General features: G+C 43.4%; 1 protein-coding gene across 30 annotated transcripts in view; it reads right to left on the reverse strand.

The window, feature by feature from the left end:
- MAGI1 (membrane associated guanylate kinase, WW and PDZ domain containing 1) overlaps positions 1-25,092 on the reverse strand; it is a 357,507-nt gene that overhangs the window by 32,771 nt on the left and 299,644 nt on the right. For all 30 annotated transcript variants that reach the window (XM_052775998.1, XM_052776003.1, XM_052775992.1 and 27 more), the window contains 3 exons: positions 24,787-24,969; positions 23,074-23,694; positions 6,671-6,702 (listed from right to left, as the gene is read on the reverse strand). In XM_052775998.1, coding sequence (XP_052631958.1) covers positions 6,671-6,702; positions 23,074-23,694; positions 24,787-24,969 — 836 coding nt within the window. The remainder of the gene's footprint in view (positions 1-6,670; positions 6,703-23,073; positions 23,695-24,786; positions 24,970-25,092) is intronic.

A 25,092-nucleotide genomic window follows, 5' to 3' on the forward strand; every position in this document is an offset into this window, starting at 1 on the left:
AATCCTCCCTCAACAAGAACTCCCCAAACTGTACAGCAAATGCTTTTTAATGCTCTTTTGAGGTGGCCTTGGGTTGGCAACAAGGTCGACTCCAATCTCCCACCTGCTCTGGCACAGGGAACTGGCACGTTCCCGGGGCTGCTGTGATGCAGAGGGCGGCCGGAAAAATAGCATCCTACAGGTTGTTTTTACAACATCCACAATTTCCCGGCTAGAAGGGGTCAGCCACTTGTACCAAGAAACCTCAGACAAAAATGTAAAGCCTTCTGCTGGGAAGGGGGTACCCAAAAACATTGCAACAGGAGTCTCTGCTTTCAGGGACTTCTCCATAGAAAACCAAGCAGGGGTTGGGAGATAAGCCAGGAGCAAACACAGAGCCGATCAGCATGGGGGGCTGAAGCGCCCACAGGTCTGGGGTCCCCCTTCTTTACTCTGAACACGAAACCCCAGGCGGCCAATGGTCCATCGTAGCAGGGGTGAATTAATTAGAGAGGAGAAAGTCACCATACGAAAGTGCTCTCTTCTTGAGTCTTAACAATAATCTTTTCTGGTTTTAAGTTGCACATATTTTTAGGTTTACACTGAGAAAAAAAAAAACAGCTCCAACAGCCCAAATGACTGTGACCTTGCAGCCTTACAGTTGAGTTTTTGATCCACTACCAGCATTTTTTTAAATGATATCTCGATCGACTAGCATGTGAAATTGCCTTTGTCCCTTAAAGCAATTTTGAACAAAGCATACCTGCTGTGATTACTCATCTGCAGACTTTCAAATACAAATATCTGAGCCAATTTCAAACATTTTTAGCTTTTTAAGTGGTAAAAGAAGCTAATTCACATGCAGCCCTTCAGTTTTTAAATGGAGTAGTTTTAAAACATCTATGCTGTGGATAATCACTCTTCTGCAACTTAAAAATAATAAAAAGAAAAAACACTTTACAACTCCCAGTCCAGCCATCTGGATTGTTTTGTTTGTTTGGCCAAACTACTAAAATAACTACAAGCATCCTGTGAAACTTCAGGCCAATCTCACTGGAAATAGCTGGTTTACAGAAGTTGGAATACAGGGACTAAAATGTGAAGCTTTATCCAGCCCTTGGGGAAATGTTGAGAACTCTCTGGAAACTTCCTGATTTAAAAAGAAACAAAGTTTGAACTTTAAAAAGTGCTCTCACTTTATGATATGAAAGGTCTAAATATTGAAGAAACTATTACTTCTGTTTCGTATTTGGGTTGCAAATGGAAGTGTCAGCACACCTCAAGCAAAACCACCTCTAATTAAACTAGAGTTGCAATTGCAAATACACAGCTGTTTTGCAAGAAATAGGGGAAAACTTCTTCAGAGGGATAGTTTTTTCCAAACAATAACTCCTGCAAAAAGCCTGAAACATCTCTGTTTAGGAGTTGAAGAAGGAGAACACAACCATGAGAGAAAGGGGAACACAACCATGGAAGTAAGGCCTATATGTAATTAAATTAATTCAAGACAATATCAATCGACTTTCACATTACCAGATGAGGCCGAAAAGGTTTTGGGCCAGTGGCTCCAGCACATCATCATCATCAGGAGGTCTTGCAGGGGTCTGACCGCCCTGCTCTCTGCAGTGCTCCTGCAGCAAGGACTGTCCAGACGAAGAAGTTTGAGCCTTGGTGCAAAGGGGGAGCTTTCCCAAGAGAAATGAGCTGATCATATGCCACTGAAAGGATGGCTTCTCTATCAGCTGCCTCATTCCTAGCTTCAGGGCTGATCCTCTTGGGCCCGGATCTGACTCTCTCGCTCACGCGTGGGCAGGAAAGCAGCTAAATCAGGGCCAGATGAGCATGGGGCTGTTTGGTGACAGACCGCCGCAAAGCAGGCGGTTCAGACCTCACCCCGAGACGCTGATCATATTTTTCAGTGCAAAGTAAAGCAGATCAGCTGAATCGTGTTGACTTCTGACAGTAGCTACAAGAGCACAGAGCACTGAACTACCCAAGTCAGCAAGAGCATCCCAATCCTCCAGTCTGTGGTCTTCTCCAGAGCTGTTGGAAAGCATAAATAGCTTGCCAGAAAGACTCTTGACCAAAAGTGGCTAGAAATCAAGACTACGAGGACTCCTTTGAGTCTATTTAGGCAGACTGCACACTTAAATACAAGCGATAGGAAAAAACAATCACCTTGATACTGTATTACAGCCATGACAAAATAAATATGTGGAAAGCTGGAGCTTCTCCTGCCCTACCCAAGACCCAGGTCTGAGATGCATGGCCTGTGCCAGCTTCCCTACACCCTTGCTGAAACTTCGCAGTGCTCATCCTGCAAAACATAAGATTGGGAAGAAGGTCTTTTCTAGCTGCCCTTTCCTCGCTGGTTGAGGTTAACAGGACCATCAGCGTGGCTCAGATTTCCAAGTGCAGCATGGGTGCAATTGCTGCAGAAGAAGGGGCAGCAGCGGTCAGGGTTTGGGCATACATCAGCCTTCCAGGATTTCTTTCTCTCACTGTGCAATCCCATTTTCAGCCACAGGCATTGCATTTGCTGACCTGAAAGGCAGCTTCTCCCTCAGCAGAGAGGATGAGTGAGCCCACACTGAGCACTACATTGTCCTCTGATTACAGGGAGGGAAGAAAATAGCAAAGGTGATGTGAGCCAGGGAGCTTGCAGCTGTTACATTTCAAAAGGAGACGGGAGGAAAACTGCTTACAAAAGTCTCCAAGTGCCTGGAAAATGCTACGGATACCCGCATAGTGGAGGCCAGTTTGTCATTCATGCTAAATGAAAGAGTAATTAGATGTTGCTTTGTACAGTGACTGCTAAAACAACCGAGGCCCATGACACGGCTGAGAGGTGGCTGCAGGCAGACATGGGACACTAATTATTAGCAGCAGTTGTGTACGTCTGTGTCAGGCAGAGAGAAACCCGCAGCAGAAGAGGCGATGGTGGCAGGGAGCGTGTCCTGCGGCACGAATGGACACCAAAGCTTTTTGGCACAGGATTCTCCAGGCATAAAACTGCAAGAGAGAAGAGTTGCTGTGGTTTCCTCCCACTGCTTTTCAAGGCGGGGGGGGGGGGGGGGAGATGGTCTCTGAATGAAGGGGGATGTGTTGTACAAACACTCATGCTGTGGAACCAATTTCTCCTCCTGACAAAACCAGGACATCGGCAGAGCCCCAAGTGCTGCCGATCCACCTGAAATATGTGGCAAATCTCTCCTCAGGGACAGGCTGTGCATAGGAATTGCATTTTTGGCCACAATTCAGCTAGGCTGACAATGTATTTACACCCAAAAGAAAAAATTGGTTTTTTGGAAGAGCTTAGCGCTTTCTTCCCCCTGCAGTGATCCCATCTTCTGATGATCTAGCTGCAGATTTTGTGCTCTAGAGCATTTTGGAGAAGCTGGTCCTGGCAGCAACAGTAAACCGAGCTGGAAATGGGAATCTTTGCCCCCTTGTGGAGTGTTTTGATGCAAGCAAAAGGGAAAGAAAAAAAAAAAAAAAGAAAAAAAAGTTTGTTTTCATCCACGTTATACCAGGATAATTGCAGGGAAAATTGCTATACTAGAGAACTTGCACGCTGAAAATGTATATCCCCAGAAGGTCAATACAAAAATATTATCCATTTTCATCTAAAAAAGAATCAATGGGAAACTGAAAATAAACAAGCAGCACATAGAGCTGCTGTGAGAGTGTCCGGGGGGTGGGGGGGAAGGAGGAAGAAAGAACCTGGAAGTGCCCAGTTCCATGTACAGTTGCAAACTTTTTTTTTTTTGACTAATTTGGCTCTTTCACCAAGGCTGCAAAACTCCCCTTAAAAACTAAGAAAAAGAGCGAAGCTCATCAGAAGATACACACAGGCTGAAAAATACAGCTTAGGAAAACTGACCTCAAGGCAGAAAAATATTCCCAGACTAACAAACCTCTCCAAGTGGCTAAACCACCTCCTCCCAGCCAGGACATATCCAACAGCCTGAAGTCAGCCTTTCGGGAATACGGGACTGGGGCCGATAGCTAAAAATAGGGCTTGTTTGAGAAAGAGACAGCCGTTGGCAGTAAGTCGGGAGCACGTCCGGGCTTTGGGAAGGGATACGAGGTAACAAGAGAGGGCTCGTCACTGCGCTGAGCGAAGCAGAAGAGGATGGACACCTGAGGTCGTGTCTTCCCCGATGCAGCAGAAGAAACAAAGAACGAACACAAGTTAAGATCAGGCCAACTGCTCCCAGCCTGGATGTACGCTGTCCTCTAACTGCAGATAACTTATTAATCGAGGAATGCTGGAAAACAGTCCCCCCCGCGTTGGGCAAAGGGAGCGGGGGAAACGGACAGCACATTCGACCCAAGCCCAGTAGCCAGCCGTGTAGCGCTGGGGACAGCCCGCAGGCGCACAGCTCGGCCGGCAGCACCCGCATTCACCCACCAGCTGCAAGGGCAGCAAATTATCCCTGGGAAATGCCAGGGCAGGGTGCAGCAAGATGGCATCCCAGCCTGGGAGCATGCCAGCGGGGCAGGCCTGGCTCTCCCCTGCCAGGACAAGAGCAAGTGGGAATCTTCATGGCCAAGAGAATCGGGCTCCCCTCGCCCCGCAGCCGCCCTGCAACTAAACCCAGGAAGGAAGGTGTTTAGCAATACCACTTCTTTTATGCTTTTGACCATCGCTTTGGCCACACGAGCTCTGGTATTGGTGTAAATCCATCCCAGACAGCCCCAAGGACACTTTCCTCCTCTGCACACGGGTGCCCAGAGGTGCTTGGCTCCAGGTTTCCGTGCCCAACCCGTGCCCGTCACCAACGCCCAGGAACGAAGGAGCGGCTGTACGGACTCTGACACGCTCTGCTCTGCCCCTCCGAGGAGCGGTCGGTCATTAAAGCTGCCGCACAATGCGGCAGTGTAAAACATCGCCGCTAATTGCCAATGCAAATGATCCGGTGTGCAGGCAGGGGGAATAGGAGGTTCCGCTTTTTGTGAATCCTGCGCTTTAGAGGCAACAGCACCGCCTAGGGCCGTCGTAAAAATTACTGGAGGGACCCTAGAGCAAGGTGAGAGGGGTTCGGGAGAGGCACGTGATGGAATGGGACTGCTTTCCCAAGGCTGACCGGCTCCTCAAATCAAATAGTAGGGAGAAATCTGCTGTTGCAGAGCTACACCTGTTTGCAAGCAGTCTGTTCACCGAGGCAGGATTATCCCGACATGGATTTAGACGCTGCTCAGATTTGCACGGTGCATCGCTGCCGACCAGAGAGGTGTCTGACAGGGCAGGATCCTGCTGCACCTGACGCCGAATGTGCGTGTGGCAAAACAGGAGCCTCCACGCTTTGAAAAGACTGAGACTCATTGATCGGGGCTGGTTTAATGATAGAAGTCGGCGTCCAGATCAAGTGCAGCCACTCCTGCTCCGACCGAGGAAGAAAGTGCAGGCAGAGAAAAGAAACGTGCCAGACGCGTATGTATTTTACCCACTCGCTTCTGTTTTACCGAAGGCTGAAATAATCTCCGCGTATGACAGAAGCGAGTGCGCAGGGTCTGACATGCCTGTGATTTGCGAGGGAGCACACCCCACACTTTTGCCTCTCAACATTAATGTGAGCTGACAATGGTAGAGGCCTGGGCTCACATGACTTTAATCAGCGCTGCCCTAAGCCATCAGAATCACATTAATTATTTCAGGGCTTTCTTTTTGGATTAACAGAGAACTCATATTAAATGCAGGAGCCTTCTGCTCAGCCCTTTCATAAACCTCTTGCCCAGGTTTGCAGCGAGGTGGGCTGTGCCCAGCTGCAGTTTTTGGCACCCGTTGGGGACTGTCGGTGAAGTTTCGCACCATCTTACAAGACGGCAAAGACCTCACTCGCTCTGCTTCCCCAAAGCTACTGGGAGAGAATTCTCTCTTCCCCTCCCTCTCAACAGATAACTGGAAACTTTCAGGCTTTAAGTATTTAATTTCCTTTAAAAATAAAACATTTCTTTTTGTTGCATACAAATAGCACGCTAATTTCTTCCACAATATCTTGCATGCAGCTTTAATGATACTTTAGATCACGGCTTTCATGCTGTTAGCTAACATGTCATCCAGGTAACAGCTTTACATGGAAATAGGATCAGAAGGGACAAGAATATACTGTTCTGGTTTGTGGGTTTTTTGAAATAAGGAATCTCACACCTGCAGCACAATCCTGCTCAGTATAAAAATGCCTTCAGAGCAAGCACTCGGACAGTTAACTGTATTCCCTGGGAACTGAAATCATGCTCCGTTCATGCTTTGTCTCTCTCGACAAGGTGCATGCTTTCCCATTCTGTTAATAATTCAGCCGAGGGTACTCAAGAAAACTCAGGGAGTTAATGGCAAAGGTTGGTGCCTATGAGCACCCGACAGGAATTGCTATCTGGCAAGAAGGTGGAGCCTCCCATCTTTCCAAAAGGAAACAATAGCTTTTTTTTGGTAAGTTAAACGACAGAGAAGCACATCTGTCAGGGAAGAGGATCTGTAAACCTGAGGCTTTATTTGCAAACAAGTCCCCCCTTCCGTACTGCATTCCTCTTTCATCTCCCCATGCAGCAGGAGCCGTGCAAGGTAATCATGGTTGCAACAGAAAGACAACTCAAAACAATCAAGACCCACAAAGAAAACGAACCGAACTCATGCCTTTCTCCTTCAAAGCAGACAAACAGACAAAAATAGTAGCTGAAAAGTGCTTACCGACTTTGGGCTCTTCTTTGGGACCGGCAGTCCTGAAAAATGGCAACAAGGGAAAAATAAACATTAGCATCTAAACGTTACCTTCCCTGAAAGAAAAATCCCGAGGTGTATCATCTGAACGTAGCCATCTGCAGAGTTATGTCAGCTTTCGCTCTCGCATCGGAGTTACCAGTCTGTTCATATCGAATCAAAGCACAGGGAGAGGGAGAGCGAGCGAGAGACGGGAGCGGGGAAGAGGGAGCGGGGGGAGAGCTCTATCTGCATTAGCTATGCTGACTTGTGCTGCAGCAGCCGGGAGGCTGGGAGAGAAACCCACAGCCCTCAGCGGCCGCCGAAACCCAGCGCTTGGGCAGAATCTCAAATGCTCCCCTGGATTACGGGAGACTTAGCTTACAATTAAGCCGAGGCTATTTCCTTTTGACGCGATCGGCTCGGCGATTTTATCGGACCAATCGTGGCGGCGCAGGGGAAACAGGTTGATTTTTTAAAAAGTATTTCTCTAGAAATCGATTTTTGAAAGGAAAATGGGCATTGGCTTGAGCCGGGAGGCTCGGGCTGGGCAAAGGAAAACAAAAGCATGCGGAGGAATAAGCTTTTATCCCTAAACCCGTGAACGTTACTGAGAAAACACGCGTTTTCCTTCCTGTCCATCCTAAGTGTAAATCTTTGAAGCCAGAGATTTTATCTGTTAGCTACAATTTCAGAGAGCTGAGTCTTGAAAACAGCACTGCAAATGTCCTGACCCTTGCGGGGTATGCCAGGGAGCTCGGAGAAGGGGGGCTTACACAGGTTGCAGTGGATGCAAAGGAAGAAACAACCGGGAGGGCACAAGAGCACAAGAGAAGGTTTTTTCAAGGACAATTTTGCATTTTGGAGCAGCCTCTTACTCACTCTGTGATGAGCAAGAGAACTCAAGTGGGATTTCTATCAACTACTTCTGCGTATACCTCAATTCCCAGCAGCAAAGGAGACACTTGGCCAGGGATTTTACCTACAACGCAGGAAAAGCTCTTTCCTGGGCATTTCGCAAATCACCTTCCTTTTCCTCCACTATTGGAGGAGAGGGAACTCCCCATATTTTGCTCTGTGTTACACTCCAGAAAACAAACATAAACCAAAGCAAAGATTACACTCCACATTAAGTGCTCAGTAAGTCAGATGTTTGAAATCTGCTTTTGTCTTTAGGATGTGATTTATGTGGCATTTATGCTGCATTACGTTTTCTACTTTATGCATTTTGTTTGTGCTAAAACCCATGCCCTCATCTAACTGTGATGCAAGTGAATTACAAATCTGTCTAGGAAGAAGATCATTTTAAGGTAATTTGGAAGATGTTAGATCTGAATAGGGAAGATCCACAATTAAAAATGATAAATAGAGCTCACTTTGCTGCCTGCTCACAGACTGGGATGTAAACTGTAACGAATATTTTAACTGAAATATTTTCAGCTTTTGAGGAATATCTGTGCTCTGCACGTCACTCTGATGCATTCCCAGCCAACAGTTGATAGCCCTCCAGGCACTGATTGATCGAGGGACAAAGAAACATCAAAACTGTTTGAACTAAACAATCAAGACTGCAGCTTCATTTCTGCTGACGGTGACTGTGTTTGTATAATACACCTAAAGAGGAAAGCACTAATAACGTTCATAGCAAGTCACATTTTTAACAGGCATCATTTATCACAGAGATAAACACACAGATAGAGCTTCTCCCCCTCTCTCTCTCTCCCCTTCCACATGCATGCACACACGTTTACTCTTCCTTTCCAAGAGATGCTCTTTCCTATTAAATCAATAGGTAGAACAGATCCCATGCACACACACACCCTTAACAGACCAACGTAAGCCAGAAAAGGTATTACAGCAATTCAAATGTTCCCTGCAAAAAATAAAGTGGAGATGCAGCTGGGCTGTTGGTTCAAATTGTACCAGAATTCAGTTTATTGCATCACAAGCATCAAATGTTAATTACTAAGTATGAACTACTAACAAACCTTTCCTTCAAAGTTTGTTGTTAATTTTGGCTGTTCCAATGCAAAAAAGATGGAAAAAGGTTGAAAAATAATGGAAAACACATGAAGGCCATTGTTTGGTGGGTTCTTCGGAGGCCGATGAATCTTACAATGGTTACTGCTCTGTGCCAGATTTTGCTGCAGAACAAGCAGTAATTGACTTTTTACCAAAATAAGTGACCGCAGAACATGTTAACAAATGTTGGTAGTTTTTCATGGGACAAGCTTATAGTCAGCGGAATAACCTGCCTGTACATTTTCCTGTAAAAATGTTATTTATTCATCTAATTAGGGTCTCATTTTAAAACTCGAGTTCTTGACGCAGCAGGCCAAATGAGCAAATGATAGGTATAATATATAGTTTTCATGCTCAGATAATGGAATGAATATAGTACTTAACAGCGATGAACACGAAGCGTTTGAATAACCCCCAAATCCCGGGAGCACCACTAGCAAGAACATGCCGAGCTTTTCCAAAAAGCTTCTGGCAAAAACGATTGCCCAAGCCTATGGATTTGGGATGGTGACAACTATGAATTACAACATTCACCTTTTGATAATATTAACGTGTCCCGTCACTGCCCAGGCCACTGCTCATCCTCCCGGCTGCCCTGTTCTCTCCTGAAGCCTCACTGCAAGTTTTTCAGGGGTAAATGGGCCAAGCATGGACTTAACACCCAGTTTGCATCTCTTTGGCATTGTCTAATGTTTTAATGGTTGGAATAATGGCATTCATATCCCCAACTAAGAGAAGCCAAAAGGCTTCTCCGCCGCTCTGCCCTCAAATCCGATAATGGAATAGTAATAGTTGATATCGACGCTTTTTGCCATATAAATCCTCTGTGATTTAATGCCTATGGACATCTCTTACTTCTAATTTTGGGGCTTTTGGAGGTGCAGATTAGAGAAGGTGGAAGAGTTAAACAACTGAACGCGGCTGTTGTCATCACAGAGTTAACAGTGTTTTAAAACAAATGAGCACATCTGGTAAACAATGTCAATATGACCTAAAGCCCATTGAATGGGCTCATTGTAGCTCCTTACGAAATGTGCCTGGAATTAAATTAATTAGAAAACACAAATTACTCCCCTCTAAATAACAATGTAATAAAGCAACTGCTTAATGAAAAATATCAGTGATCAGCGAGCAATCCACAAGCATAAAAAAAGGGATTGTAATCAAACTAAATTCACAGACTTGTCAGCAAGGCAAGAAAGGCTTCATACAAGGTTAGTCAAAAATGAGTCAGATGCAGGGATCTAAATTAAACTAATTATCACAGAGATTATTACATTTATCTTAACAAAAACCTCTCTCTTTTCTCCCCAGTACTCCCTAAAGCTCTACGTACAGCTGGCTGCATCCATCTGCTCAACTACATTTTGTAACATAGGGGAAAAAATGCAAATCATTAAGCAAGTTTCGTATCATGACTTCAGCACTCTTAACACCATTACCCATTAGGAGCAGCATTTCTGTTGCGTGACACTGTATTGTGTTGTGAGCGATGCGGTCCACGAAGTAAGGCCACAACCCAGCTTATTTCATATTATTTGGCATGCGTTAATTTTGCAGTCTTGTGTAGTAAAACTTTTGGAGCTTGGAAACTGTAAGTTTCCTAACCCTACCTATGACAAGTTCATGGAAGAAGCCATGGGACAAATCTGTGACCCCAAGTGTTGCTGTTTCTAACGTGCAGTGGTCCTCAATTTTTACAGGAACATTTTTTCAAATCTTTTGTCTTTATGCAACCAAAGCAACATGGGAAGACCACAACATTTGGCATACCATAGCCAGGGCCTGATTCTGGTGAGAGCTCAGGCGGCCACACATGCTCAAAAATTACCTAGATGAACACCAGACACATCATGCGTTGTTCCACAGCCCCGAGTTTCAGAGACAGTGGATCAAAATGATCAAAAGTTGAATCTTAAGGAAGACCTGTCTCTAGGCACCACAGCAGTCATCCAGCCAACCCATCTGAACAGCTTCATTATGTGAAGGCCAGTTGGCATGACCCCTTCTCCCTCCACCACAAAAAAAAAAGTGTATCTTTCAATGGGATTTCAACTGAAGCTGGAACAATTCAGTACCAGTTTGCACAATCCACCCATAGGACAAAGGTACTTGAAATAGCTAACAGCCAGTCTAGAACCCAGACTATCATCTTATTTCTTGCTTACAACGTCTGTGAGTATTGCTCAACGTTTTTCAGTTTGGGGGCGTTTTTGCACATGAAGGAAAAGAACAACTGTGTCTAGATCTTCACTTCTCATGATTGCTTACACTTCCAATCTGGTCACCTTGTGGACCATCCATACCCAACAGCAAAAAAAAAGCTATAGGTGAGCCTAAGTGAAAAGGCCACCCATTTGGTTTCGCCATTGTCGTCTGCAGCCCAGAATGCACAACAGCTGAAAATTAGCAGGAGATAAATAAAAACACAAGAAAAGAAACATTTCAGACTGTGTCACAAGGTTAACATTTACAGAGAAAATGTTCCTGCCCGGAAAAAAAAACAACCAATCAAGCTTTCTAAATAACACTGCTTACACTGTGCTGAATAAAAACCAAAGCCTGTATCAAAGAAAACAGACACTTTGAAAGATGAGGGGTAAAGTACTGGAGTCTTGTGGCACACAGCCATATACCTGGCATTGCACATTGATCGCTGCTTTCTGTGTGAAAACAAGGAACTCTAAATAATTAACGCTAATGGCCATTATGCTGCTGGGGGGGGCAGAGGATGGGAGGCTGGTGGTGACAAAGTAATCCCCTTGATTCTGTGAAATCCATTGCCAAAAAGATTTCTAATAAAGGACAAATACTATCTAAAATAATAGATGGAACTTGATGTTTTACAGACTGGAGAAAGAACAAGAAAACATACCAGAATCATTTGCAGCATGAGAAGCAATCCTATACAGGGATGAGGAGCACCATCAAGAAGAAAAGCCCTACCTTGTCCCTGCCCAACTTTTCTGCTTGTCATCGTGATCTGCGTAACAAGAGTGTCGCTGCACTAGCAAAAAAATTAGCTATGCAATACAAGCTTTAAGTGAGAGAATAATTTACACTGCAGGAATATAACCCTGCCATAAATCAAGTTTGGTAACTACCAAATACAGTGAAAAATGCCACGTTTCTAATGCTAATGTTCAGTGCTAATGCTAAGAAAGCGATGTTTTCAAAAGACCATCTTGGGCATTATTAACCCACTGGCACTGGCAAAAAACATAATGAGGCATAGTATATTATTGCCATTAACAAGAATTTCAGTTCTAGATGCTCTAAAGATGTTAAATTGTATTAGCCTCAATTACTCATTTTTGGTCAGGATGCTAAACAATTCCTCGTAATTGAAGTCTCAGTCATATTTTCAGCATCTCAAACCAGAATTGATTTTAGAAGCGATAAAGAAGATATAGGCTAATAAAATGCTATTTAGTTACTACAAAAATTTAAATTTTAACTATGTAGTAAGATACATATGGTAATGCCAAGACAGTAAGGTAATAAAGAGATTGAGAATTACTGTGACAATTACCCATCTAACCTATGGTTGAAAGCAGGTCAGCAGTTCTTATATTTTGATTTTGAAGCTCATTAAATGAAGAGTTTTTCCTAAAGCTTGAGCTGTTGGAGTCATATGCTTAGATTAAAATCTCTCTTAATATTTAAATGAATATATACATAGACATAGACATTAAATTTCTGAAACCTCATAAATGGTAAGCATCAGAATTGGAAAGTAATTAGAAACCCCCATGTTCTTTTTACATAGATACGTATGTGTACACATGTATTATATCTATTTTTGTCATATACATAAGCATACACATGTGGATACGCATGAAAGTACCTACCCTTTTCCACAAGCCCACAAAATCCATGACTTGCAAGCTTTATTTCTAAAGCACATCTCACAGTTTTTTGGGTATGCTGCAATTTTGAAGATGTCCAGTCCTAAACCCCCTCTCCTCAGCTGGCTGTCCCGTGGCATGGCCATGTGGGTACCGAAGGGCAGCAGCACCTCAAGGCCAATCTCATGTGCCACTCCAAGCTCAGCACGGGCGACACCGGTAGAGGAGAAACTATATTTTGCTATTGTCACATCTGTATTTATCCTGCTCCGTGAGGGTGTTTGTCTTCAGACTTATCACAGCACTGTTACAAGGTGTAAATCCACATGCTCAAACCTGTGTGGCTTATGGCAGATTCTCGTATTTCGTATTTGGAGAGCAGCCTGCACAAAGGGGACGCCTACAAATAGGGCCCCTTGGCATTAGTTTGATGTTGCTATTAATAAAGAACATCCCTTAATAATAAGCTAATATTTATAGAATGCTTAGCCAGATTCAGCCCTGGGGGGTGCACGTGAACACATGGCACACTAAGGCAGAAAATCTTTAATAGAGGACAATGAATTTGCAGATGTTTTCACAAAATGTGACTTTATTTGATTTAAAACCCAGTTTTCTATAAAAATAAATCAGTAACTCAAGTATGTAACTGTACACCTCAGAAACTAACCCTTAAGGATAAGGATGGAGTCAAACCTTCTGGGGACTGATACTCACCTGCCACATCCCTACCAACATTACCTTCATGTGCCCCCAGCCACAGGGCCCTGACCTGTCCCAGTGTCCTCAGCCAGCTGCATCATCTCCCTGAAGCTCAGGCTCCTCTACCAAATCTGTCTGGTCTACAAACCCCGCCAACTTCTCAGGTCCAATTCGTGGTACATTGCAGGTCTTCCGGCACAAAAGACACAGCTTTAACAGGGTCTTAAAGCTGGTCTAGTCCTAATTACTATCGCTATCACAAAAATAAGTCCATCTGACGAAGAAAAATTAAACATGAAAATAAATAAACATAAAATTCCAGTGCAGAATGGGGGAAAAAAAATTCAGAATAGAGACTTAGAGACATAAGGATAGATATGTAAAAACAATGTCTCCAAACAAACTCATTGACTAGTCCATTACAAAGCCATCCTTCTTCCTCAGTTTTGCCCACCTGCTATTGCTTTTAATGACTCTCCAAATGTATTCAATTACAGTGATAAACAAAAACCTTTCTTGGATTTCTAATACCTCATTAATTCAGTTATGGCTGGTTATTATAATGCCAAATCAGGGCAGCAGCCACCGTACCTACCTGCAATGTGTCTGATAAAAACTCGTTATTTACAATTACATGCACAGCAAAATGCCACACAGGCAGTATGTAAGGGTAGGAGGAAAAACCGGGTGGCGTAAACCCCTCCTTGCTGCACAGCTCCAAGTCTGCTTCATTTCCTGCTGTGCAAATCCCGATGAAGATGTGGGAGGCACATCTCTAGCTAAATCTGCCTTATCTAACACATAGTATTAGGTTCTGTTGTGCCACCTTGTGTTACATCACATCACATTTGATATAAAACAACATTGTGTGGGTTTGAGTTGCTCCACTTATACCACTTCAGCATTTAATACCAAAACCAAATCAAAACATAAGGGGGAAAAAAAGCGCCAACTTTCAAAATCTCAAGCTAGGGAGAAAAAAAAGCCTTTAGGAAGAATTTCAGAGCTCTCATCTTTCATTTGCTAAGCAACCTCCTGTTTTGTTCTCATCTAAAAGCCTACCGCTTTCTGCAAGATAAGGTGCTTCATGCAATAAAACATCCTGATGGGAAGATTTCAGACATTTTTTTCTTCCAGCATTCAGCAAATGCTTTGGTTTCTTACTGATTTTAAAGCAGATCTAGATTCCCTGCCACAGAAAGGCAGCCATGCGCATAACGTGCACGCCACCACTATTGTGCTGTCAGCACGCAAGGTTACGCAGAACTGACATTATATCATTATTCCAAATACGCTAATTGTTCACCTCCTTAATAATTAAAGTACAGGTTTCCGCCTTAAAGCACACTTCGTGAAATATCTCAAAACTTTAGGAAATTATCTCAGCCCTTGAAATTAATGCAGAATGTGTAACAAAATGCCAAGCAATGAATCAGCAACTGTTCTATCCTATTTTACCTTCCAAGCGACTCTGGAGCTCAGATGACACATATATCTGGGGGACACAAGCTATAGCATAGATAGGCCACACTGCCACAAAAATGCAGGGCAACTGATGTTACACTAATGCTGACCCAAAAAGCAGATTTCACAGGCATCTCTTCATTTGTTTACTCATTTCTAGAGGAGAATCAGTGCAAATGGAGTTAATGAAGGGTAGCTGAGGGGAAAACACTTGTGCCTCAAATGACTAACAGATTAGTGTCAGCACTTTGCATGTATCACACCAGCAAGAGCTGAAAATTCTGCAGGCGATTAAAATGTTCACATACCAGAGATGCTGATACTCCTTTATTCTCAGAACTGCAATATTATAAAGCTTTTGGTTTTGGAATCAGGTTCTCATATGACAATGTGCTTTTTTTGGAGTTTCTTAGCCTCTCAGGGTTTAGAAAAGGCAATTGGATATGAATACTAGAGGCTTGAAATAAAAAGACAGAAAGAACTCCGATGTGGTATTTTTATATCTGGAATTTTGGGAGCTTAACGTAGGATTTTTAAGTGCTTGGCCTTTTTGAGGTTGGTATTTGAATTTGTCGCTTACTATTTCCACTGGATGCTTTGCACTGAGCAACTCCAGCACGACCTGGTAATGCTAATTAATTAGTTCCCGCAAATGCACTATTTGTACGAACATTAGTAACGCACATCAAACTATTTGGTGTCTGAACAAGCTACCGACAATTACCCTTTGTGGCTGCAGGCATTTGTAGGCATCCAAAACCTTGGTGAAACCCTGCTGCCTCCTGGAGTCTAATGGGAGCCTTGCCATGGACTTCAGCAGCACCAAAATTTCCCCCTTCGTGATTTTGGTAAGCAGAGTTATCCCAAACCTTGCAAATTTAGATCATCAAAAACAAACGGCTAATGTCACTAAGATTAACACCTGTAAAGCACTTTGAAGGAGAAAAACACTGCGTAATCCCCAAATACTACAATATTTATAAGACGACCTGATTTTAAATGTTAAGTTTAGCTTATTTTTATCACAAAGAGAAAACAAGTTCCTGCTAGCTTTATTTACAAAACCAATTACCAGTGATCAGTGTATGGTACTGCATAACAATACACAGCATTGCCCCAAAAAGGCGTATCTAACACTCCGGAGCTGTTTACAGGAAAATTAACTTGCACAGTAGGTTGAAATACATGCACATAAGCAATTCTAATAAGGGGTATGAACTTCAAACTTATTAAAAATATCAAAATGCATAACATTTCCTTTATTTCATCTTTTCCTGACTTCAACTGATTTTTGTATCTGCTCCTTGATATACTAGTCCCTAATCAGAATAGGCTGTAAGAGAATAGTAAATGTGACATCAAACTTGCTTTAAACTTGCTTTAAAGTCTCATCAGCTCTTTTTGGCCTTGTTAGAATATAATTCTGCTGGAGAGGAGAGGAGAGGAGAGGAGAGGAGAGGAGAGGAGAGGAGAGGAGAGGAGAGGAGAGGAGGAGAGAAGAGAAGAGAAGAGAAGAGAAGAGAAGAGAAGAGAAGAGAAGAGAAGAGAAGAGAAGAGAAGAGAAGAGAAGAGAAGAGAAGAGAAGAGAAGAGAAGAGAAGAGAAGAGAAGAGAAGAGAAGAGAAGAGAAGAGAAGAGAAGAGAAGAGAAGAGAAGAGAAGAGAAGAGTGGTGGTTTGGGAAAAAAAGATGCAGCTACTCCCAACTAAAGGTTCCCCCAGACCTGCTCCTTCCTTGCACTTAAGTCCTAAGTTTTAGCAATGTATTTTCACTAGGATTGTCTATTTTCAGAAAAAGGAAAAGTAACATTGCAAAACATTTTAAAAACATTTAATTTAATTTCTAATGCAGTTTGTAGACCAACTTACAAACTTCACTAACCTGATTCCCTTCTTCCCAGGCAAATCTCTTTAAAGGAAATAGTAACAAAAATAAACAAGAGGAAACAATTGAAGACAGATTTTTAAATGCCAAATGAGATTCCCAATTTAATCAGGAAATCCATAACTCTGGAATTACAAAGTAATAACCCTGGAATACAACGTAATGAACTTGAAAAATAAATCTGGGCATTACACATGGACATATATTTCTTTAAGCATACTATGATTCTGATTTTTTAAATATAATTTACTAACTAGTGAGGGGTGCCGATGAGCTATCAAAAATATCCTCTCACCTGTTATTTCTGGGTGGTATTATTTGTAGTACAGTATCAGGTATTTTTCAGTGTACAGCTCAAAATAACCTATACTGAGTGACAAACTGCTAAGAGATTCAACAAACAGGTTTGATGGGAGGTACTGGGAGCTTTGGGAGCTGGTGGTGGTTGACAGAAGGCAAGGCAAGGAAAAAGGGGTGAGTTGAAATGGGATTTTCAAATAATGTAGAGGTCAGTTGAGCACACCAGATGGCAGAGAGGAATTAGATCTGCTGCTGCTCCGGGTGAGGGAAGAAGCTGCCACAACATGGTAGCCTGGGGAGTAGAGTAGGAAAAGCAACCATAAAGGTGGCAGGCACGACGATTGGTACCGGCAGCTCTGTGCTTAGCGAGGTGGGGTTCGGGGGGGTTCCTATGGATCCAAACACGGGACAAAGACCTCAGTATAATGCTCTGCTCCCTCTGTATTAGGAACTGAAAACACTGCTGGAAATGGTGAACTTTTCTTCCCTTTCCAGAAGCTTTGGCAGAGGCAAACACGCTCTGTGGTAACGGTCAGATGATTCCCAGGTTGTGATTTTTGTCCTAAATGCAGTTTGGACTCAATTTTTCTCTAATTCAGCAGCTGCTAAGACAGTTTGAAATCTTCTGGCAGCTAGATGCTTAAGTGGCGTGACTTTCAACTCACTCTTCACTGCAAGCCTAAAGGGCAAACAGAAGTGAGTGGCTTGTTCAAAAGAGTTCAAGTCTGCACTGAATAGCTGATTGCAGCTCTAATTACCATGGTTTTACATCATTAGGGAAGCAACTGAAAAGGACCTCTAACTCCAACACCGTGAGATAGTGGGGTTTTTTTTTTGTTTGGCTCTTACCACTAAATGATCCATTTCCAACACTTCTGGTAAGGACAGGAAGGGAAAATTTCTTTTCCATGGGGGGAGAGGATCTCGATCAACAAGTACAAACCCAATACTTTTGCTTATAAAATTCAGACTGTTACATGTTTGTGGTGGGGCAGAAACAATGGAGTAGTGAGGAGATGTCCTCTGAAACCTGCAGCGGTAACGGATTTCACTCAGCTCAGATATTTAATGCTCAGTGCCACTGCTCATTTACGCCTGAGCACTGTATTTTGACACTCTAGATCTCAAAGAACAATCTGATTTCAATTATACTGCTATAATGTGCTTACAATTATAAGTTGTTATCATATATTGTTCATAAAGTCTTCCCACTGTGTCTAAAGGATCTTGTAACTCTCTTTACCCTGGCTGGGGGGAGCCTGAAGCTGCAGCAAGCAGTGTAAAGAAAAAGACATGTATCTTTATATTACTATGCAATATTTCAATGGCACAGACACAAGATAGAGAAAAAAGATGTCCTTCCATTTTAGGCTACAGAAAGAGCCTTCTAGTCCAGGGCAGTTGACTCTAGCATGCATTTTCAGCACAAGAAGGAGTTAACTCCTCTCTGTGGGAAGTGTCGGAGGTTAATTACCCTCACATGCCAAGATCATCACTGGAACAGCAAGGGAAGGTCCAGCTAGCTAAGGAGACTTAATAGGTTTACTGCTTTAGAGCTTTGTAATTTTGTGCCACTGCTGCAAATCGTCATTGTAGTTTTATGTATCACAGGGACCTTCTTAAAACCACTGAGTCAAGGACCAAATGAGCAGGACCATTGGCACCAACCTCTCCCCACACACACTTCCCGTTCAATTGAACCATGAACAGGGAATTTACCATGGACTTTGCTTTTACATGAAGTTAAGACTCAGGCACCCACTGATGGGCATTTAGACAGGTAGATGTTGCATTGGGTCTTCTTCCCATAAACAGATTTAGTTTTGAAACTCTAGCATATATATCATATATTTTTCAGAAGATGGATTTCCATTCCCCAGTTTAATGTGAATTTGGCAGTAGGGAAAGCTATTAGAAACTCCACTAATTTGCACATGACATGTGAGTGACATTTCACCTGCATGCTTTTACTTTGATCTGGAGCAAAGTGGGAACACATCTTCAAGGGGATTACGTAGATCAGGCTCAAGGTTTATGCTATTTTTGACCTTCCGGTGAATAAAGATGCTAGTGAGTGCTGTGAAAGCTTTGAAGGGAAACTGTCCATTCAAACCTGCATGAAAACTGCTCAGTTTAATTCTTGTAACTGAACACAAACCAATCACAAAATTTTTGGATGACCTGAACTGAAGACTGACCTGAAAAAAAAAGAGGGAAAAAAAGGAAAAAAATAATCCTCTTTAATCTGAGGTAATTCACAAAATACATCAGTAAGACACCCAAATGTTCTCACTGAAACAAATGCTAGATCTTAGTGACCACAAAAAATGCAGCACAGTAGTTTTGCAGAATAACTTGTTCTGAAACAACCCCACACCTGTCCCAGCATAGACACAACTCCCAGAATAAAAGTCCCTTGGGAAGCAGGGAAATTATTCTGACAAAATGTTGCTTTTATTATGAATAGAATCTGTGCAGAATGAAGAGGTATTTGAGAATTGCTTATTTCAGTCGATTACTGTGCGTAGACGAGACTTCAATGACAAATGGATTTCAAGTGGCAAATATTACCTTCTTTCTTTGCTTTTTTTCTGAGAAAAGTACTTTATGTACTTGGTAGGTACAAGGTTAAAAGAACCTTTTCAGCTACAAGAATTCAAAATAAAGGCGTGCCTTTTGTGGCCTTATTAACAATAATTCTTTAAAATAACTGAAATGTGTAATCACATTGTGCAGTGCAGGGACAAAAGCATATACTTAATTCTGCATTTGGTAACCAGTAGCACTGGTTTACTCTCATGTACACAGCCCTTGAACGGTCCTGCTGGGTTAGCAAGCATCTCCTCTGCTGTTGCAGGCACCATCCATGTCATATCACCTTCAAACGTGCTGAGCTTCACCTTCAGACAACAAAGCCTTTATGTCTCCTCCAGTTTGACTTACAGGCTCTAATGGGTTGGCACTTTCTTCTTATTTCCAGTTTAAATTACTCATGGCTGAACAACACCCAGTTGTTCTTCAGCCAACTCTTTGGTTTAAGTATCTTCTCTCTCTCCTACCTAATAGTTAGACAATACTTTTGTCCCCTCTGTACCTCCATTTTGCAAAGCAAAAGCAGCTTTTCCGATCTGCTCTCGCCTACAGCCCAATTAGCTCCTCTGCACCCTGCCTTTGCTCGGAATTCATCCTTTCTGAATCCCTCAAGTATTGAAGTCCAAGCCATGAGATATGCTCAGTGAGTTTTATCCAGCACTATGTATGGGTGAAATAAGGAAACAGCAGCAATAATATAATTAAGCCCTAGAGAGGGGAGAAGGAAGGGGAAAATAAAAAATTAAATCAGAACATAGATAAGGCAAGTTTTCTATGGGGCCCCTGGGAAGCAAAATCTCAATGACCTGACATTGTCCCTCTCTAATGTATTTACCCCCCTGCCCCAATCTTGTATGAGTCCTGCAAACCATTTTCGGATCACATGTGAGCAGCCAAGCACGCAGAGGGGGCATTTCAGCTTCATCCTTCCTGAAATCATCCTTCTGTTCCTCACTCAATGGCAATGGCAGGACTCGCCCGCTCCCATAAGCCAGCGCTTCAGCTGAATACACTTTACAGTAAATATTTTACAGGCTGCTCTCAGCGGCTGTGGGTTTGCATTTTAACAATTAAACCTCGTTGTTAGGAGTGCACCAGTAGCTTGGAGCAGGCAGAGCTTTTCCCGTATATTACACATCTCTTTCTGATATTTTTCTGCCTGATTAGTAATCACTTCTGACAAATCCTTTCGACAGCTCTGAACACCAGCCTTAGTGTTGCAGGGATGCTTCATGCAAAGCCTGACTGAATGCAAATGTTAGGCTAATGCAAGGATGCCTGACGGCATCTGAGCATTTTCTTCACTGGACACCAGAGGGAGGAGGAGGAAAGGACAACTGACAGTGAAGCTAAAGAAGAACTGCTTCAAGAGCTCTGAAGGAGGTTATCAGACACCAGAGCCAAATACATTTCTGTAATTGGACCAAAATAAATAGTGGCACCTTGTCTGGGGATGGTACTTCTGAGAAAAGACTTGGCAGGGGTAACACGAGGTAAAGTTACAGGAGCAAGGACCCAAGCGCAGCAGCACCGAGTGCTGGGTGCATCTTAGCCAGCACCATCTCACAAGGTTTAAACAAACCTGACTGGGTTTGATTCTGGGGCTACTATTGCTGTCCGTATTCTGCTTGGCTTCTGTGTCACAACCTGAGCGCCTTTCGGTCCAGCTTGCTTCTGGATGTGAAGAAAAACATGTTTCAATGATTAACTGTGGATCCAGGGCCACCACAGTTTCTGAGTCCTGTACCATGAGAGCATGAAATTTGGAACTGCAAGTGCTCTATGCTCAGATGAAAATGTCAGGACCTTGAAGGAGGGAGGGAGGCAGTTCAAGGAGATTGATACATTATCTATCTAGGAAGGTGATAGCAAATGCTCAACGTGTGGTTAGTATCTTGATTAAATAAAAGAAGAAGAGAGACATTCAGCAAGATTGCCAGGGAACTAATAACTATCTTATTAAAACTATGCTTTTATTTCCTCATGAAATCTTTTCATTATGCCTTCAAGGCATAAGGAGGATTATTAAATGTCAGCCACAATTCAAATAATTAATGTATGGTGTTACCAGATATATATGCACTCTCCAGGAGGGTTAATAATCGCTGCTATTTTTCTTCCAACCATATTTTCCCCATAGTACATATATTAATCACGAGAACGAAGTGCATTTTTTAAACCTCTCTAGCATTGAAAGTCTTTAAGGAACTCACACTTTGAAAATTGGAGAATTCTTAATATATTCTGTTCTCTACTTTTTAATTTACTATCAAAATAGAAAACCACAGTAAGTACTTGGGAAGGAAGGAGTAGGAGAAAGGCAGTGCTTTCTCCAGAGCCGCTATTAATTGCAGAATCAATGTCCTCAATTCCTTGAAATAGGTCTTTAAAAACAACAAACCAGAGTTGCAAATTCAGAAAGCAACCTGTCCCCCCGTTTAAAGGGACTGGCTTTTGTTGCTAACTACTACAATCAAAACACTTTAGAAAATGCATCAGAAAAGTGCTTTTATATATATATATATATATATATATATATATATATGGCTGGGGGCTGCGTTCAGCACCTACTTGCCAGCTTAACTGTCTCTGCAGCATGCTCGTCGCTGCGAGGCGCTGAGCACCAATGTGTGCCCTGTCCATGAAAACTGCTGCACGGGACAGGGAGCGCAGCGGGGCCGGGGCTTCGCCCCCTCAGATCCCCGCTGCCAGTGCCAGAGCAGAGGGAGGGAGAGCTGACCCCTCTGCTCTTGATTTTGCATTCAACAGCTGACCTGGACTTTCCCTGCAAGCTTGACGCTAACTCCTCAGTAATTTTAATCCACGGACTGAAAGTGTGCTACGTGAGGTGGGGCTTGCTACCTCAGATTATTTTACACTTACTATGTGCAGGGAAAGAGTTTCTGTGGATGGGCTGACCCCATTGACAGGTTACCTACCATCCATGCTCCCATGTGGGCTGCAGACACTGTCTGTAGGGTGTTTTTTGTAACTCCTGGCAGCCTCTCAGCAATGCAACCAAAACTGAGCTCAGCTCCCGATTGCGCGCAGCAAATAAATGTGTCCAGAAGTAACATTTCAATTGCTTACAACTTGGAGAAGTTTAAATTCTCTCCTCCACTCCCAACTGTATCCCAGGTGTAACCCTTCCACAGCGAAAAGTCATTGGATATCTGATTTTGAACACTGCAAATTACAGAACGTATTACCAGCCTCTTCCATCTCCCAAAACAGTTCAAGAAACGTCCATGTTCTATTTAAAATAATTAAGTTTTATAAGCATGAGATCAGGTTTGTTGTTTAAGTAAAGGTGTAACCATGCCACCCTTTTGTGCATTACCAGAAGACGGCGTGTAGTGCATGTACGCATGGCACCTCCACGCACGTTCACCCCGGTGCAGCATCAAACAACAAATAATTTCAACCATCTGTGTGACCTGACAACTGCCAACTTAGGGCAGTTCCTACAGCTCAGGATATAACCCATTTCTACAGAGAAGCTTAGGAGAGCAGGTCTTTCATGACATGCATTTTTTTTTTTAAATTTCAAGAAGAAATATTTTAAAGCAGTTTTGAAGACTTACCTCCTCGCTGCACCAGCAACGTGACTTCGCTTCCCTTAGGACATTCAATCAGCATATCCACCACCTGGTTGTGAGTGAGGCTCTGCACATTCTTCTTGTTGACTTCGACTATAAGGTCACCCTCCTTCAGGCCGCGGCACCTTGGGCTGTCCACAATTTGTTTCACTCTTTGGCCACCCCCACCAGGACTGTCTGCTATAGTAAACCCAAAGCCCATAGGCCCTTTCACTATATGCACAGTTATGAGTTCGGGTTGTGTTGCTATCGAAGATGCCAAAGACACCGTGTCATTGGGGTAACCATGGGGTCCGTTGGAGGAGACCTCAGCCGGGCTACTGGGTCTCGCTTCCTTTGTGCCATTTACTTTCCCTGTTTTACTGCTGTGGCTCGCTGGGGAGTCATAATTTTCCTGCCCGTTCACAATGATCGGCTCTTTGTCCAAAATTGCCACGGACGTAACCAGGCTCGTGTTGGGATCATCGGGATCGAAGGGCAGGGGGTAGCCTCGGCACAGTTCGAGGTCCACGCTGGCACCGATGGGGATGGACTGGAAGATTTTCACAACTTGAGCGTGAGTGTGCCCCAGCACACAGGTATCATTCACACTGACTATGACGTCCCCTGCAGAGGACACAGACAGATATACCAAACACGTATGTTTTGTGCACCCCAGAAAGGTGAGGACTAGAGCCTGTGAGCTGATCCGCAGCATCCACAGGTACCACTCACAGGTAAATAGCAGTGTTTAAGTACCTTTGCAAGGAAAAGGAATGGTGACACTTGGGCAAGCAAGAACTCTCTGTACGCAACCGATTCGTTGCATAAAGCCTTTAGGTACATAAACATCTTTGAAAGTGAAAATGGAATTGCCTCATGAAAAAAATTAATAAATTCAAATGATGGTATATGGCCCATTTAACAGTTATTTCAAAGCCTGGCTCTCACTGTTATACGCTGTGCTACACTGACATATGATAGCAACAAAACTGAGAGCACATGAGAGCTATAACAGAAGGCTCTCAAATACCAACTGCTCAAACATGGTGCCACGTGTCATGTCTCAGACATACTTTGGCCTGAAATCTAGGTATCGATTAAGTTATCATTCATTTTTTAACACTGGGGCTGCAACACCGGGATGTTTAATGTTATGATGCTCCACCTGCAAGTGAGGATTTGTGACCTTAGGTGAATCCTAACAGGATTTCATCATGCTTGGCCTGATCTCTGGCAAAACAAATTGGCCCTTGGCACCTCCACACAGGGAAATGCAAACTAGCCCACTCCTCCACCCATTCCCTGGGAGTAGCTTGGAAGGAGGGGTGAGCGGCATGGCAGATACGCAAAACAGTGATGCAGCCCTACAAAAATACAGCAGCCATTGCCACAGTAGGGAGCAGTAACCCACAGCCTGATGTGGGACCCCACAACTGCTGGCTCCTCTCCGCAGGTCAGCATGGGGAGAGCAGGAGCTGGCAGAGTCCAAGCTAGTTATTTTGGCACCTGAGAAATTCCAGGACATAAAGTACCTTGCTGTAAGATTTTGAACATACCCCTTTATATATCTCACTTCCCCGCTTCCTAATGGGAAAGCTAAATGCCTTTCCCCAAAAAGGGGATGAGGGCTACAGTCCTTTATGAATTGCACATAAAATCAGCGGTAAAAATATAAATCAAAGTGGTGGTGGTGATTTTGATATAAAGCATCGGTACCTGTTTCCATTTTGCCATCCAGCGCTGCGGGGCCGTCGAGCACCAAACTTTTGATTTGGAGAAATTCATCCGGCTCATCCCCTCCAACGACGGTGAAGCCGAAACCCCTGCTGCTTTTCCTTAGCTTGGTGTGAATGAACTTCCCTTTCAACTCAGAAGGGTTTCGTGTAAAAAAAGGTTTTCCTGTGTAGGAAGTTTGGAAAAATCTATAAACAGGCAGGCAAGAGCGTTTGATCTGTTTTTCCTCTGCCCCTCCCCGTTCTAACAAGTACACAGACAAACACAGTGGTGTGCTGGGACAGGACT

Source organism: Harpia harpyja, chromosome Z (assembly GCF_026419915.1).
Source record: "Harpia harpyja isolate bHarHar1 chromosome Z, bHarHar1 primary haplotype, whole genome shotgun sequence".
Classification (NCBI taxonomy): Eukaryota; Metazoa; Chordata; class Aves; order Accipitriformes; family Accipitridae; genus Harpia; species Harpia harpyja.